Below are 17,699 nucleotides of genomic sequence, written 5' to 3' on the forward strand. Positions count from 1 at the left end.
GATTACTCATGAAGGAAAGGCCCGAGGCAGGCTGTAACCTATGGCAGATCTCTGAACAGAAAAGGATGAGAGGAATGGTAATCTCTAGGCACAGTCTTCTGTGGTCAGGGAGATACCTTTATTTCACTGCAACCTAGAGGTAGGTTTGTTGAGGAGAGAGAGGAAGGAAGGAGAACTGATCTTGTCCTTGACAGAAAACCTAAAAGGCTCAAGGGATGGAATTCACCACCTCTACCTGCAGATGTCAACAAAGTCCTTATCTGCACAGAACAGAGGCTTTCCAGATAGTCATCTGCACTCCTTGTATAGCAAGTGGAGAGACAGGAAATTCATAGCACTATTCACTTGAGCTATTTTAAACATCCAGCTAAGGGCAACATGAATTATGTTCTAGAAATGCCTATTAGAGTCCAGACAGCAATCCCTGAAGTAGGTCTCCAAACTTAGACGTGTGCAATATAAAAGATAAAATCATTGTGTAGCATTAGTCCTGTGTAGCACTGGAAGAGAAAGCAGCCTTTTAAAGGTGCAGAACACTTTCCACACTGTTTGGCTACTAATGCCCGTATGCAGGTGAGCTGTACTGACTCAGCTGTCCTCAAAGAGACTCGGGGAAAAAATACTTGCTTCTGACATAGCTTTTGCCTGTTTTAGAAGACCTCTAAATTTTCAAGAATATGCTTCTGGTGTAATGAAAGCTAACAAACAAGCTGCTAACAATTCGACTTTTCTTGTTTTGTACCATTTAGAATGCTGTCCTGCCCTCAGTAATTGCTTCTGAAATGGAAGATGCAGAAATAGTTCAGCATGGCTCAGCTATAAGCATCACACACGGAACACCAGAAGTGTGAATGCAGCCAGTTTTAACTTTCTGCACAGTCAATTGCCACTATGCTTGCACGGATGGATGAACAGACAGAAGGAAAGTCTCTAATGCAAAGTGTGTTTTCACTCCATGTTAGATCTTAATGGAGTGACTTAATGGTTTTAATATACTTCATTATCCACATGAAAACAGGATAGGCAGATAAACAGTTATACATATACACATTCCTTAGGAACAGGATTTGTCCCATTTTTGTCTATTTATTCTTTGGAGTTCTTGGACATTTAGACTTGGTTCAGAGATTATAAGAGAAGCAATTAAACTTCTTTTCCAGTTCAAAAGCATCACGATTTCCCATACCAACTCAAGTCCTAAAAAGGTATCAGTGTGGGGGCTAGTTAAAGATGATGAATGATGTTAAATTAAGTGTTGAATACTGTGTCAAGGACAGGCTGGTGAATGACCAAAGAAGTGGGCAAGAAAAGCAACGCTAAAAGAGAAAATTAAGATCTCTCTCTGTGGACTGCATTAATTAACCCAAAACAAATAAATGCTTGCAATGGTTACTTGAACGGGGTGGGGGTGGGGGGTGGTGGACTGACCACGGACAGATGACCCCTTTTCATTTTATTTCATCTTTAAAGATTTCCATCAGTTTTTCTTGTGCTGATCATCAATACATAAACCATTTGGTGTCTCAGGAAAGAGACTTTCAGACTTTGCCATAGTTTACACTGAAACATTGAAGGATTTTTTTTTTTTTTAAATCAAATGGATCAGTCTATGTACAAAAGTAAAAAACCAGAAAATTCAATCCAGAATTGAATTTCATACTAACCAAAATATATCTCTTATTTTGCAAATCACACTGGTAACAATACAGAACAATGTTATTCCTCCACTGCCCTTTTTAATTGTCATACAGTGGTATGTGCCTTATAAATTAAGGTTTAGCACAGGGCAAGTACAGACAATTGCTACTTGTTCATTAGAGCTAGGTCAGGTCACAGAATGGAATTGCTAGTTAAGAAATTCTGCTTTTCCAACCCACTGGATCTCCAAGACAGACTAGAAATTTGAAACAAATGGGTAAGGAAAGTAAATACTATGGTAGAAACGTGGCCTAAAAATGTGGTCAATGCAAGCTCCTCTACAAATTCATCATCTTCAAAGGATTACAAACAATTACATTTATTTCACTTTCTTTCGCGTCTTGCAGTGAAGGCTTAGCTAGCTGACGGTGATTCAGATGTTTCTTGCTTGAATATCACTGTGCACAGAAAATTATCTCCAGGTAAGACAACAGCGATCCACAATGCTGAGAGTGGTAACTCAAGAGGCAATAATACATAGAAATATAAAGAAGATGTCTGCTTTAGTGCTATTATGCCACTTGCTATTGAAAACGATATGATTTGTGAGACTGCCTACAGAATAAATATTCAACCTAAAAAAAGCACAACGTTGGTCATCTCTTAACTACTCTTCAGTTTTTATTCAAATGTATTACATTTCTTCCAATGTGTAAAATTGAATAAAAATTTATTTTTCTCGTTTGATTCTCCCGTCATAAAAAACAAAATCCCAAGACTTCCATATTATAGACTATCAATGTCTTGGAGCATGGTGTGTCAAGAGCTTTTGACCAAAAATAGGATAATAGTAAACACCAATCTATAAGGCAAGTTATAATGGGCATTTTTTCCCTTTTATTTGATAATATGTGATATAGTATGTCATGATCACATCCCTTTTCTAACAAATTACTGTTAATATATACAGCTGATGGGTCAGCTATATATACTTTTCTGCATGGAAAATTTGTATGCATTTCTGAACATAAGTTCCTATATATCTGATACTAATTCACAATCCAACTAAAGTAGAAATATTGTAGTAGGGTTTCACTGTGTAAGGAAGGTCCATAGAAGTGTTGAATTCTTCAGATATACATTTCTGATCCTAGATAGAGCACAAATGTGCATCTTTCGTGTACATGATTTAACATTACATACTATTTTAATAACACTGTTGAACACTAGAAAATTTTCACCAGGAGTTCCTCTAAATCAATCATCAATCTCATTGACCTGCTTTCTCTTAGGTCAAACCCACAAATAAATAATCCCCAATACGATTAAACAGATTCGACTCATAGCGGGATATAAAAGAGGATGGTTCAAGGTTTTAAACTTGCCTAGTAGTAGCAATTTTCTGAGTGGGCTGCTATCTATTCTTTGCAAAGTTTTGCCCTCGTAGAAATCTATTCCAAATCAAAGGAAGTCACTACGGTAAGAAGGGTTACCAGCAACCTTTTTACGCTGAAGAGGTATCACTGAAACTAAGAAAACTGGCGAGTGGAACAAAAGAACTAAGAGAAGCATTCACCCCCTCTAGAAAAAAATAAACTATCAAAATCCATTGTACTATATGTCACAATATAATAATGCATTAAAATACATTATTATACGATTCTGAATAAGAGTTAAGTTTTTTCCTCATCTGCATTGCAGTCATGTAATTGTCAGTTGCTAATTACTAATTTTGTAGAAGGATTGTAGCAAACAGCTCTGCCTTTCCCATACACAGCTTTATTAACTGGCTCTGCTCTAAGTGATAAAAATTATTCCTGATCAAACACAAAGCTCACCACTGACACATCTGAAGTCCACTGCCTCAATGATATGCAGAGGTCTCCCATGAAAGCATTTCCATTAAAACAATGGAACTGGTATCCCTTTCCCCACCAAAGTTCAGGGTATCAACAGAAGCATGAAGTTTTGAATGACCTACGACAAAGGGCAGAATAAGGCAGGGAAGTGGATGTTAGCCTTTCGGAGAGGCAACAGCAGAGCAGCAGCAGTTCCAGCTCCTTAATTCCATTGAGTTCCACATTCTCCAGGTCAATTTTTTAACCACTTCCCAGAGTGGTTGGCATATGAAAGCCATCACATGCATTGCACGTGTTCACCCAACCCTGTTCCACTTTCATATAAAGGAAATTTTGCCAAAGACAGTGTCTCAGCTAGAGTTTAGGCAATCAATCGCTGGTTTGCCACACAGCACCAGCCTGAATGAGGCACATGTCTGAGGTGCCCAGCAGGCCCTTCATTACTGCTGAACTGCGTTTAACCTAGCTTGCTCTGTTTGGTTTACATGCCCCAATCCCAGCTGATATCTTAGGAGCATAAGTAGATTCTCTGTACTTTCACAACAATATTTATTCTAAAATTATTTCTAAGAAGGGAAAATAAAAGCTGAGTTGTGAGAAATGCAGTCTTGCAGAGTTGAGAGTTGCCATTTCTGTTTGTTAACTAAATATAATTCAATACTACTACTACTACAACATTTTGTTAGGGCACTTTGTATTTTTATCACAACAAAGATGCCTTTGTCAGGTCTCTAAAACAGTTGTCCAATACATGAGATATTTGAAGTGTTTCCCACAAATACAGCTAGGCACTCACAGACCCCAAATTTTAAACAATGTGAGTATTTGTTATATGCCACAGTATATATACACATTTGGCAGTAGCCTATTGCATTACATATAAAATATCATAGTAGTCAAAAGAATTTGTAACAAGGCTTCCAAATAAAATTTTTCACAATTGGACATAAGCTCATACTTTACTTACTATTTTACAATGACTTATAATGAAATACATCCTGCTTGCCCAAAAATGCTTCTGTCTAAAACAGAAGATATTTGAAAGGTCATAAACACTTGGTAGCAGTAGGACTGCAGACGCCCGCTTGAATGTTTTCACTCAAGATAAATAAGGCTGTAGCAGCTGCTGCTTGCAGCCCCAGGCCCATGCCCTATATCAATCAAATACACACAAACTTGTTTAACTGGAAGAGTCTAGAATTTTTATTTTTTATTTTTATGCTAACAACTATAAAACATGGCAACTTTTCCCCTCAGCTTAATAGAACAAATATTTCAGGCACACCCTTACTTAGCATCATGGGTCCTCCAAACAAACTTCTGTGGGATAGATTAAAAATGACACCTTACTGAAGAATGTTTTATATGTAGACAAAATAAAGCAAAACTTTCACCAAAATGCTTTCATTCCCCACACTTCCTATGGCATCTTGCCTAGCCAATCACCTCTACCCACAATATTTCTGGGCTTACTACAAATATGAGAAAACGCCACAAAAAAGTTTTAAGTTTCAATTAATTCTTTATTTTTGAAACTTTTTGCACTAAAGAATGCAAGTACCATTTGGACTGAGTGTCTCTGTGACTGCCATGCTTCATGGCTGACTAAATTGATTTCACATGGTAGCTAAACCTAAGAGCACAAAGGAACAAATTTCATAATTCTCTTCTGGAAACACTGAAGTATGTCTTTGGTATGTGAATCATTACTACAGTGAAGATCAAAGAAGTGACTCTGGGGGGTAGACCCTTTAGGAAAATGAGAACTACTGCAGAGACACTGGGGCACATCTCTCCAAGTCGCACAAATCTGTAAACCTTTGATGCTTTTGTACTAGGTTTGACATACTATAGCTACTTATATAATTGGTTATGGTGGTTCTCCATGAACAGCTATTATTGGAAAGGAACAAGGGATAATCAATAGGAAAGGGAAAATCAGACCTATTTCCCCCCACACACTTCATTTTTAGCATGAGATTTAGATTCATTTTAGTATGAGAACACTTAACATACTGTACTGCATACATGAAAGTCAAATGAAGAAGAAAATCAGCGAAGTTTATGCATTCCAAATTTAAAAAAAAGCTGAAATGTTCTCAGGCTGGCAGGAAAGATACTATACACTACTTAACAAAATTGCTAGCTTATAGAGACTGAAACAAAACCTGTACTGGCAAGGGATTTATTTTTTTTTATTTTACTTTTTTAAAATAAAAGCTTAGGGATACTTCATGATTTTCTACTCTCAGTGTCTGCTGAAGAGCTAAGAAGAAGGTTATACTGGAATAACTTGGAGACTATTAGCTTTTTCATAGGAAAGCTGCAGAGTCATCATATGGCCTTGCTGCAGCGAGCACCTGTCCTGTGCTACATTTTACTGAACGAAAGCACAGGAGAATGGGAACACACAAGCAATGAAGACCAAAATCTCTTCTAGTGAATCTGTTTTCACAGCTGGAGACAGAGTGCTTACTATTCTATATACAGCATCACTGAGCTTAGGAACTCAAGTGGGCAGTGTTAAATTGCACAGTAAAGCAATTTAAGCAAATGACTAATCTAAACCCGTAAGTTTCATTCCTCCTTTGGCCTTTTAAAAAGTGGCTTAAAAACATAAAACATCAATCCTCTCCCATTATAACAAAGAAAAACCAGAAGATGAAAAAATTCATCTTAAAGCAAAATCAAGGCAAATACAAACAACAAGGCAGTTTACTAAGTTGTGCCAAGCTACTTGCACAGTTGTTTGATCAGGATTTGTGGCACACAAAAAACAGGACATGTTTTTAATTTCCAGAAGGCCAAAAAAAAAAAAAATTTACTATAAGAAATATTTTTTTCCTAGCTTCTTGGTACCTTATCTGCTAAGTCAGTATCTTGATTGGAATCATCATAAGATTTCCATAGTCTTAGCTACTATTACATTACAATACACATTTTGAAATCATGTAGAAGCGCACACGTGTGTACAATATACTTAGAAGGTGTCAAAGTATTTGTTTGTAAAAACAGAGTGTGTGAAGAATTCTTTATGCAGCAAGGTCTCAGCCAACTAAATTAACACGAACAATTAATTTGCCATTTGAATGTTCTGATTTTTAAAAATCTTTCCAGATGACGTAACACTGAATTAAGAAACATGTGTGACATTAGGATCTCAAAATATTACACTGGATGTAATCATAACTGAGAGCAAAGTTACATTAGATTAGAAATAGAGATGATTAGTGGCTTGCTCCAGAGAAACGCAGAACATTCTAGCACTAACAATGGAAGTGCTTCTTGTTGCCTCAAATCTAGAAGCCTTTGTAGGGCAATTCTGTATTTTACTAGCATAGTATACTCGGCATCATACTTACTGTGGTGCTGGCTGTTGCAGGACCAGGGGTGCCACGACCCTCTTTACCAACAACCTGATTTTGTTCTTCAGGACCACGGGTGACAAGAATTCTGAAGTGCTGCTGCCTCGTGTTTTGATCTGGTCTGATTTTAAACAAGCATCCCTGCCCTTGAGGAATCCGCTCTACTGAATTGCTTCTAGATATTTCTGACCCATTCCTGCCATTTCCATGCAGTTCTGAATTCAATCCATCATCTGTGGGGCTAATTTCTTCTGTTGGCGGCTGGACAGGGTAAGAAGTACTCCTTTCTAGCCGTATCCGAGGATACCTGACCAATCTGTCCCCTTTTGATCCAGTAAAACCAAAGTTACATTCGCCTGCCGCACCTGTACCACTTGTCTGGGGTTGCTGTAACTGGAGAACAAAGAACTTTTTCCCTGAATTTGCTGACATATCTGGCACATGTTGCAAAGACCAACGCCGGGGTTCTGGGGTGGGAGCATTATTCTGAGCCTCAGTACCGAAGGGTAGTAGAGTAACCTGAGGCACGTCTGCACTTGAAGCCCGATGCTGAATCCTCACACCACTTATGTTTAAACCTGAAGCTGCTTCATTTGCCTCATCTTCTTGGGCAGTTGATGAAGCATCCTCAGTCTGGTTATTAGAAGGAATAGTACAAAATATTCTACGATTACAGCAAATAGTTCCATTAATCTGTTGCCCTAACTCTTCTGTCAGCCTGGGTGGAGAATTTTCAGGAGTCACCTCTGGACTGATCGGAGAAGAAGAATGGTTTTCAACAGGGGGTGCATAATGCTCCCTGAAGTCAGAGAATTTACAAGGAAGTGTCTCCTCAGGAGATTCCAGGGTTGCACACTCGTCCGCGCAGCCATTCGCAGCTTTGCGCTGAAGAGAGATCTGCATTGACGAGCTTCTTGTTGGACGCACATCAATACTGTTCAGCAGCTGGGGAATAAACATGGATGTACTCCTTTTTAAGGAGCCTACTTCTTGCAAATCACCGCCACCACCATAATCTGCTCCGTGTCGGGAGAAAGCGTGAGGACTGTTTCTTCTTGGCAAAGTGTGGAATGCCATGAAAAAGTCATCTTCTCTCTCCCGGTCGAGGATCTCTGATTCGGGGGCTGTGTTGCTTCGCCCAGAGCCAAAATGAAACCGCAGCCGATGGGCCATGGTTTTACAGAGAGAAGAAAAGGAGAGGGAGAACAGCAACAATTCAGGCACTGCCAGAAGTTAAAAACCAAAGACATAAACTCCAAGAAAAAGTGTCCCATCTGCCAAACTGTTAGCACTGCAGCCCTGATAGCGACAGATAGCAGAAATAGCCCAAGTGGCAAGCAGCATTCCAGGCATGATTGGGTAAGAGCAATCAGTGCTCCTACACAACTGTGACATAGGGTAGGATGGTGGGAGTCACGTGGCCTGGTTCCCCCTCTCCAATGTAAGCTAGCGGGGGTTTTGTTTTTTCTTTTTTTTTTTTTCAATGCCAGCAAGAGCCTGAAACAGCACCTTCACAGCTGCTCCTTTTCCATCAGAGAGGAGCGGCCCCAGCAGGAGAGCTCTCACAGCTGACTAAGGCAGCAGACACACTCGGCACTGCTATAAATCTAAACCACATCATATTCACAAGGCACATTTGTATAAAGCACACACACAAAAATTTAACTACAACAAAAACACTTCAATATAGCGTTAAAAGTTTAAGTCAACTCCACATGCAAATGAGAAAAATTATTTCAAGCTTAGCGTTTTGGTGTGTGTTACAGCATTAGGCTATCATGGCAGAACATGAATAAATATAGCACGGTTATGCTTTCAATTTTAACTGTGCTCATAACATGATTAAGCAACAAACTTCTTGCCTTTAAAAAGCCACAACTTTTACATTGTCCCTATGAACGCAATATAACCTACACTACCCTGCGCAGTCCCTTTTAGTAATTAAAAATTACAACAAACAAAGCAATCGTACATATGGCAAAGATTTCTCACACAATAAAAACAGCAGAAATGTGCAAGATGGCAGGAGACAAAGTTTCTTTTTCAGTTTTACCAGGCAGTAAAGACGAGTGAAAACCGGAGACGGGTGTTGCATGTCGTTTTGTACCGATTTGTCTTAAACACCGTACAGAAACTCTGCCCATTGCTGGCCAGCCTCCAGTGAGAAAGTTAGCAATATTACCACGAGTGTGATTGCCAGCACGGAATACAGTTACGTGCTCTGAGAGCCAAAAGACCTCAGAAGAAGAACAGACAGACAGGATACACCAAAACGTAAACCAAACACCCTATATCAGCTCTATCACAACACAGAAACTCAGTGGTCTGAGGATACTCACATTTGAAGTGTGCTCACAACAGCACTTGTTAACACATACTAGAAAAGAAACTCTGTTTAGCAAGAAGCGTAGCTTCATTTCAATACATGGACATTTGTTCCCTAAGAGAACTTGAAAGCATAAGTTTTGTCAACAGCTCTGAAAATTTGTAGGTGGAGGGTCAATACTCTATCTAGACATTTAAACCTCTGTTTGCAAGCAGCTTGTTTTCAAAAGACAGAAAATGACCAATCACAAGAGAAATGGAAGCTTAAAACGATATAACTGCCAACAGACAGCACAATCCCCTATTGTTTTAAGTGGACTATGAGCCAAAAAGAAGAAAAACATGAATAGCTTCTACACAGCAACAGTACTGTAGATTGCCTTTTGGAAGCACAGATGTTGATACTATTTTATCTTATTTCTCAGATAAAGCATATTATCCAAGGACACAGTCTCTCCTTGCACCAAAGATGAAGCTTGCATCATACATTCTCTATTTTGATTGGGGGATAGGAGGGGGAAGGACGTACTGCAAAGACAGAAAGTGCTTTGGTAATTTGGGAACATGAAGAAGAAACAAAGTTCTTGCAAGAAAAGCCATGCAAGTATTGACAATAAGTATTTCAGAGTAAAGCCAAAATAATCAGTTCAATGTCTCCTCATTCTGTAAACATAACCTGATGGAAATCTGCTACTCTAAAAACCCCAATGTACTTGCTTTGTCAATAGCTCAGAACACCTTCTGAAAGGAAAGCAATGGCTCCTAAATCACAGGTTGCTGCCTTTGCAAGGTGGTTATGAGCCCCAGGGCAGACTGTCTACAGAAGTAGGATCACAGAAGAACAAACAGAAAATGGCTCAACAATAAAGAAGTACCGAAACTGCCAGTATAAGGCCAGTACTGCATACAGAAACTTAAAAATCTTAAGCAATGTATCTGAAATGAGTATACCAAAATCGTCATTTCTCAGCTGTCACTGCGTACAGAATTTTTCTCCTGAACCCTACCCCATTAGCGTCCACAGGGACATCCCTGTGCATGCCACTGCCCTCTGCAGGCCAGAGCCAGGACTCTTCCACGAATTCTGCTTTGTCCTCCATGCCAACGCACCCCAACCATCCCCCAGGACACACGCAAGCCACGCAGTAATGTCAGCACAGTCCTGAGCCTGGGCTTACATACTCTGCCTCACAATTACACTTACAGGATTTCTGCATCAGCTGGCAATGGAAGAGGACCTTAAAGCTGGGAAGAACTGACCCATCATCTCCTTTAAGTTCAAAAGATACAGGACAGTTTTAATAGTGCAAGTGGTCATTATGATCATTATATGTCAACAAATATGCTCACAGTCAGCCCACTCTAAATATACACTGTCACAGACTTACCGATTTACTTCCTCTTAAAGGAGGATATAATCATTTGGCTATAAGTTCTTTTTTCCCCCAGAAGATTACAGCTTGTATGTTTTTCTTTGCTCTATATTTAATAGGAAGACAGAGGAAAAGAATGTATATTTTGAAGACATGTTTCCATACTGGGTTTTGTTGAATAAAAGGATCTTCACAAAGCAAACAAGTTTAGTAGAGATTGTACTGCACCCAACCAAGAAAATGTAATACCTGATCTCACAAACAAAGAGATGGTGTTACAATTTTCAAAAGACAAAAAACCAAAAAAGTAATTCACCCAGTATGTCACTGCACTGGCATATTTAACCTACTATGCTCAGAATGACAGTGTCACTTATTCCACGTATGGCTCTCTGAAAACCCTTTCTTTTTAACCATAACAAAGCAAGAAGCAGCAAGATGTTGGAAGACTTCTCTAGAAGAGCTACTGCATCAGCCAACTTAAGTTCAAGACTAAAAACTCTAACAACATGCTAGACATTATGAGGCAGAGAACTGAAAATGTAAGAGAGCATTATTTTGCCATTACCTTAAGCCTTCATGCACCCACATCTTGAGTACAAGATGCAGCTCTAGTAACTACATCCCAAAAAAGGATGCAAAAGTATTAAAAGGTACAGGAAAGAGACAGTACAATGATCAGAGGATGAAGCAGCTGCTTTGTAAGTGACTAAAAATGCTGGGACTTTATCAGTTTGCACTGGAGAAGCCTAAGGAAGAATATGATGAGGTTTTCACTGTCAGAATACTGGGTTAAGGAGGACCATTTTGGTCTGACCAGGCAGGGTACTACTTCTGTGTTTAATGCTCTGACTATTAGTCCCAAAACCAGATGCTTTTTATGCTTCTATCTGCATTTCTTAGCACACTTACTTAAAAAACAGACAAAAATACACCTTTAAGATGTGCTATATTTTCATCAGCTGTGTTACACAGAGCCTTGTGATTAGTAAAACACAATCAAGACAAGCACTCACCAATCTGTTTTCATCAAACACTTCAAACAGGAGACGATGATTGGTTGGGTTTACCTATGAGAAAATTCAAATAATGTCACTTTAGGTTTATTACCTTGATGGTAACAATATATGGGTACCAGTTCATACAGTGATTAAACCAAGGCAAACAGAACATGACTAACAGGTTTTATGTAAATCTTCAGTTTTACTTAAACAGGAGCACTAGAACACTTTGTTTCTAAACCCTACTGCAACTAGAAATAGCCTAGCAGTTAACATTAAAAGCTTTCATTTACTGTGTTCAATGCAAGACAGTTACTGCGTTTCTCTTACTACAGAAGGCTCCGAAGAGGAAAGGCATGGCTGCTGCATACCGCCGGGCTGCATGCAGCCATACGGCCAAGAGGAATTTGAAGAGGACATCCCTGTGCAAATCACGGCTGCTTCTCTCTCATGTCATCCCCAGTATGTGCTGCATCCAGGAAGGGCTAATGGGGTGGGGGCTTCAGCTGCCTTGAGCACACCAGCAAAGCTAGCTTGGTCTCAGGAAAGGTAGCCCGGCCAAAGTGACAAGTTCTGTGTTTTGGGAACAAGTCCCAGGCTAGACAGACTATCAGGGCTCACAGATTTTTTTTTTGTTCTACAGCTGCAAAGCTCAACTAAAATGTAGGGAGCAAGAGTTTTACTGTATTTCTTTCAGAATTTCACCATCATCTGTATTTTAGACTGTCTATCGCTCACCATTTCTAGCCCATTTATCACACATGCCTGTGGAAAACCCAACAGAAGTCTCTCCAACACTTGAAAACAGCAACTATACCTCCAGAAAATTATTTACACTGAAGTAAATTTAAGCAGAAAGACTGCCAACATTTAAAAGGAAAAAACAAACAAACAAAAAAACAACTCTGGCAAGAAGACAAAGCAGCCGCTATTAAACAAGAAACAAGTTCTACAGTATTTGATCCACTTGATATATTTTTTCAGAAAAACTTTGTAAGCCAGGTTACTATGTCCAACTTGTTTAATTAAGAAAATTTAGAAACAATATTCCACAATGGACTGACAGTTCTGTAGGGGTGGTGATGGACTTCCCAGTTTTGAGAAAATCAGAGAATTGTGACACACAAAAAAGGGTATGCATTACTTTATATATTCACATTATTGTTTAGGATTTTCAGGATGTCTTAACAGAGCTTCTATGAACTATGTCTGTAATTTAAACAACACAATTGTGGCAGTTTTGTGTATTCTCTTTTCCCGGGAAAAGTAAATTATTAAAAAGGTTACCTTGAATAATATCAGTTAAAAGTATTAAGCACAAACGTACATAACAAGTTTGCTTAAGCCTGAGTAAATATATTTCACTTTAAAACGTGTGAATTTGTTCCTTAGTCTGTCTTACAACTCAGCATGTTTATGAGACCAGTATTCATAAACATGGGCTTATGGAGGTGAGGTCACCGATTTCTGAATCACGTATGCAGTTGGGACCAAATTTGGGACAGCTTGAAATGTCTTCAGATAGATAAATAGTCGAAAACTTTCTTTTACTTCCCTTTCCCGTGCAACGGTCGTGATGGTAATCTCTCTATATAATTTGTCCTCTGTGCTGAAGGCAAAGGCATTTGAACACTTCACCATAAAATGCTCTCTTACGAGGGTAATGACTTTCTAGTAAAATTACAGTATTAAAATTCCTCTGCATTTTTACAGGCAGGCAGCTTAAGTTATCCCATATATATCTCTATAATTAAAGGTGTGAAAACATCAAAAAACATTGTGATGAAAATAGAAAACGTTAGGCACAGCCGTAATTTAGCGTCAAGACAGCTCCTATGGACTCTGCATAACTTAAAAAGTGTAAGTCCATATTTTCCCCTCTGACTACATTATAAAAACCAAAACATTTCACTAGACGAAGATGATTTTAGATATGTATTACCCAGTTGCAAAACCTAGAAAAGCTATTTGGTACATTTAAAAATAAAAATTCCACTTAAACCTCAAAAACCTGTATATTAACAATTGTGTGGGTGGGAACTATCTACCCAAAAGATCCTATTTGCAAAAGAGTCAATTACTAAGACTCTATAAACAACATTCGGTATGATAGCCGTTTTTAACAATTTACAATGACATCTTTTCTCAAGCAGCTGTTTAAGATTAAATTTTAAAAACCACTGAAATTCTACCTAGCCTTCTTTTGTGAAAGCTACAGCTGCACTAAAATTAAGTCATTCTTTTTTGGAAAAATATTTTCAGCAACTAAATAACAAAGTTGTTATCATCCTTCTCATTTATATTATGTTGGTTTTGGTAATCACTATTTTAACCCCTTCTTTACCACTTTCAAATATTTAAAATTATTGTTTTCTGATAAAAGTCACTCAGTTTTAGCTATAGTTTGGTTTTCATTTTAAGCAAGATCTAGCAAGATTAAAATTAAACTACAAAAAAAAGCATATTTTGACCTTTTTGGCAAGTAACATAAAGGCCAAGAGAAATTACTTTTTCTATCTTCTTTCTCTAAATTTGTATTTCATTATTTTTTGCCATGATAACTTAAATTTCATACAGCTCTTGGAAGTAACTCTGATTATTTACCACTGCATTGACATTTTAAAACCACAGCAAACATGCTCTGCTAAAAATACATTTTCAAGTAAAAAGAATTTTTTGTGTCAGATGATTTAACTCAAAACTTACTCTAAATAAAATCTCAATTTGTGAAACAGTCCGTTTCTAATTAACCTTATGCCAATTTCTGCTGATAATTCCATCACTACAGAAACAGAAGAGCAATTACATCTGGACAAGCATTTTTTGATGTAAACATATAAACAACAAATGAAAAAAAATAAACTTCTTCCCAACTTTATAAAATGCCATGTAATTAATTGTACATGTTATAATAATGATTGCAAGTAAAGGGAAACTTACTCTAAAATAAAACTCTTCATTCCATTTTGGATTCAGTGTCTGTAAAAGAAATAAACATGTTTACATACTAAAATTTCTTTAGGTTTGCCATTTTGCAATCATCAAAATATGCAAGTGACAGTTTTCTAGAAAAAAAAAAAAACAACAAAAAAGCATGTCAAAGAAATTGAAAAAATATTGCCAGTTTATTTAGAAATTCTCTGAGTAAACCAAACATGGGAGGATATTTGAGTCAGATGATCCTAAAATAGATGTTAAGTATAAATAGGATTCTATGAGTAAAATGCAAATCACTGAGAACCTACAGAAATAAAACCTGAAGACATTTCAGTCTCAAGATCCATTTAAACCCAGGTAAAAAAAAAATATTTTTTAAAACACAAGGACAACTTTAGGGCTAAAAAAATAAGGACAGATTTATACTGTAAATTAAACAGAAAAAGAAGAAAGAAGAACAAAAGGAAAGGTTATTTCCTTTCAATAGATATGATACTCTTCCTGATCTCCCCCAAGCCTAAAATCCCCCAAGGATTTTAATTTTGTTTTAAATAACCTGAATAAAATATGCATATAGATTGCAATCTGAAGGGAGCTCACGCATGAAATAATAAATTGATAAAAAAAGATATTAGAACTACAAACATTAATATTTTGGGCAATTCAAATTTGGATAAGTTTAAAAACAAGTATGATAAGTCCAATGGTTTTGTTTTCATGCCAAATCATTCCCTCATTCTCTCACATAGCAGAGATTTACCAGAAGAGCTGACAGTAAAAATTGGCTCTAGACCCACCAAAATTTTATTATAGCAGAGAAGGAAAATCTTGGCTGTTTATCTTAACTCTCTGATATAGATACAATACATTTATCATGTCCAGGACACAGTGGCTCACTACACTGTATTTCTCTACAAAATGGAAATACAGGAGTCATGTTGTAGCTCAACATGCACTCGTATGATCACATCATGCTGACAACTGTGCATCCTCCTTTCCCCTTTAAATTGGGGCTGAATCTCAACCCAACATATATGTAACTAAGTATCAATGAAATCAAATACTGAAATTTGAAAACCCTGTTCTAGACGATTTAAGGGGAAAAAGGAGGACAAACGGAAATAATAGTATAAAAAAAGATCAAACTCTAAACCTATATAGACAGCTATGCAGGTGGTTAACAGTTGTATTCTCAGAAAAGTTTTACCTGTTTATCCTAAACAATCTTATGAGAGCAGGAAAATATTTCATGAAAGAAGAGACCATTGTAAAGGGTAGATGAAAAGAATGAGTGTAGGTGAAGGGTAGGGATAGGGGTTGGGGACAGAGAGAAACTTTCAGCTTTTTTGCCTTAAGGAGCACAAATGTATTCAGCAAAAAAACCCTAAGTAATAAGAAAAAAAAAAGTTACTTTTTAAATACTTGTATTCAAAGTTATTGATGAATAACTGTTATTGGCAAGAGAGGTTCCACGTAATTTAACAAATGGAGCATGGTCTCACACTAAATTTGAGGGCACTACTGTCCATCAATAATGAATTAATTTTGAATGCTGCTTATCCACAAATACAAATTTCAGGAAATATTTGATGTATTGGGCAGCACAACTTTTGGTAAATGCCCTGGTAACCGGCAGAAATTTCTTCCACCTTTATGAGTCAAACAATTAGTAGGTCAAGTCAGAAAGTACAAACACTAGAATCCTAGCAAAGAAGAAAAACACTTGTAAAGAAAGGCTCCAGAAATAAATGCATGAATAACTTCATAAAGGATATTCGCAGGGAAACAACAACAAAAAGACTCATCAGCAAAAAGAGCTACATCCTAAAAAGGGCAAGTATTGTACAATAAAGAACTGCCAAGAGTCAAGCTGAGTTAGATCTTCCACAGGATATTAGAACAAACACAAAGAAGGTTTTTCAACCATATAAATAAAACGAGGACACGGAAAGAAATGATGCTACTAAGCAATGAAGCTCAATGGGGAGACTAAGCATATTTAGATATGGGAAATAATGTTTAACAGTACATATGGGAAAGGCAGAATAACTAAGAGGCATCAGTACAAAGATAGAAGTTGTCACAACGGATGTAGAAGTGAAGTCTTCAGATCTCAGTGCAGTCAAATTGAGGAAACTTCATCCAGACTTTTAAAAGAATTGACACATGCAATCACAAGCCTAGTAGCAGGAATTTAAAAAACATACTAAGCATCTTACAAGATCGTAAGATGGCAAACAGCAAATACAGCTTTTTCTACTGCAGAATGAAGAAGAGAGCATTTCTAGCAGGCCATTCAAGACAGCTCCAAAAGGGAACACAAGGCATTAATCAAATTTTACAGTTGGAATAACTAAATGTGTGGAGGGAGGTAAATCAAAACAGAAAGCCTCAGAAATTCAACATAGCTAGATCAGGCCAGGTGAATCTGAAATTTTTCTGATAACTTTATTTTTTCAAAGTAAGGAAACAATATGTTTGTTGCCACAACAATCCCTTTGGCTGGAACTAAGCACTTCATAAGGCTAGGTCCAGCTGTACAGTAGGATACATATCAGACAACTGCACAGGTAATGTAAAAGGAGAATAAAAAGGTGATACTGCAGTCCCTTCTGCCTTCTTGAAGGCACTTCCTGCAAGACAGTGCCACACAGAAAGTTACCCATTAAACAAAAATGAGTAGAAAAATAAGAAACTAGTGAAGGGTTAGATGCTGTCATATTAAAAGAAAAGGTACAGAGCTGAAGGTGATAATTGGCAGTGTCTTTCAGAATCACTCCTGAGATTGACTTTGCTCAATAGTTTTTTGTTAATGATTTTAACTCAAAATCAAGATATACTAATGATGTTTGCTATTTATGAAATAAACAGAGATTGCAAATTGCATAGGAAGAATACTGCTTTGAGGGCAGAAGTCTTGAGATGAAATTTAACAATTCAAAACAGAAATGACTAACTAGAACTTTCCAACAGATGAGTTAATATTACTATTATGGAAATGACTGAGAAAGTCCAGGCTTTAAGTGACAGTTACAAGAAACAGTGAAAAAAGGCAGATGCAATCCCAGGAATACATCATAGAATCACAGAATTGTTTAGGTTGGAAAAGACCTTTAAGATCATCAAGTCCAACTGTTTAACCCAGCACTGCCAAGTCCACCACTAAACCATGTCCCTAAGCACCACATCTACTCGTCTTTT

At 37.5% G+C, this 17,699-nt stretch overlaps 1 protein-coding gene across 4 annotated transcripts in view; it reads right to left on the reverse strand.

Moving 5' to 3' along the window:
* The window catches only part of NEDD4L (neural precursor cell expressed, developmentally down-regulated 4-like, E3 ubiquitin protein ligase), a 151,199-nt gene that overhangs the window by 93,090 nt on the left and 40,410 nt on the right, over nt 1-17,699 (reverse strand). For 2 of the 4 annotated variants that reach the window (XM_009323056.1, XM_009323057.1), the window contains exons 3-4: nt 14,502-14,540; nt 11,577-11,630 (exon numbers count right to left, since the gene is read on the reverse strand). Coding sequence is in view for 2 of the 4 variants with exons in the window: in XM_009323055.1 (XP_009321330.1) it covers nt 6,860-8,035 (1,176 nt within the window). In the remaining 2 variants the exon portion in view is untranslated. Of the gene's footprint in view, nt 1-6,859; nt 8,096-11,576; nt 11,631-14,501; nt 14,541-17,699 lie in introns of those variants that run through there. The other 2 variants (XM_009323055.1, XM_009323054.1) reach the window with 1 other exon arrangement.

This window comes from Pygoscelis adeliae, unplaced genomic scaffold (assembly GCF_000699105.1).
Source record: "Pygoscelis adeliae isolate BGI_AS28 unplaced genomic scaffold, ASM69910v1 Scaffold174, whole genome shotgun sequence".
NCBI lineage: Eukaryota > Metazoa > Chordata > Aves > Sphenisciformes > Spheniscidae > Pygoscelis > Pygoscelis adeliae.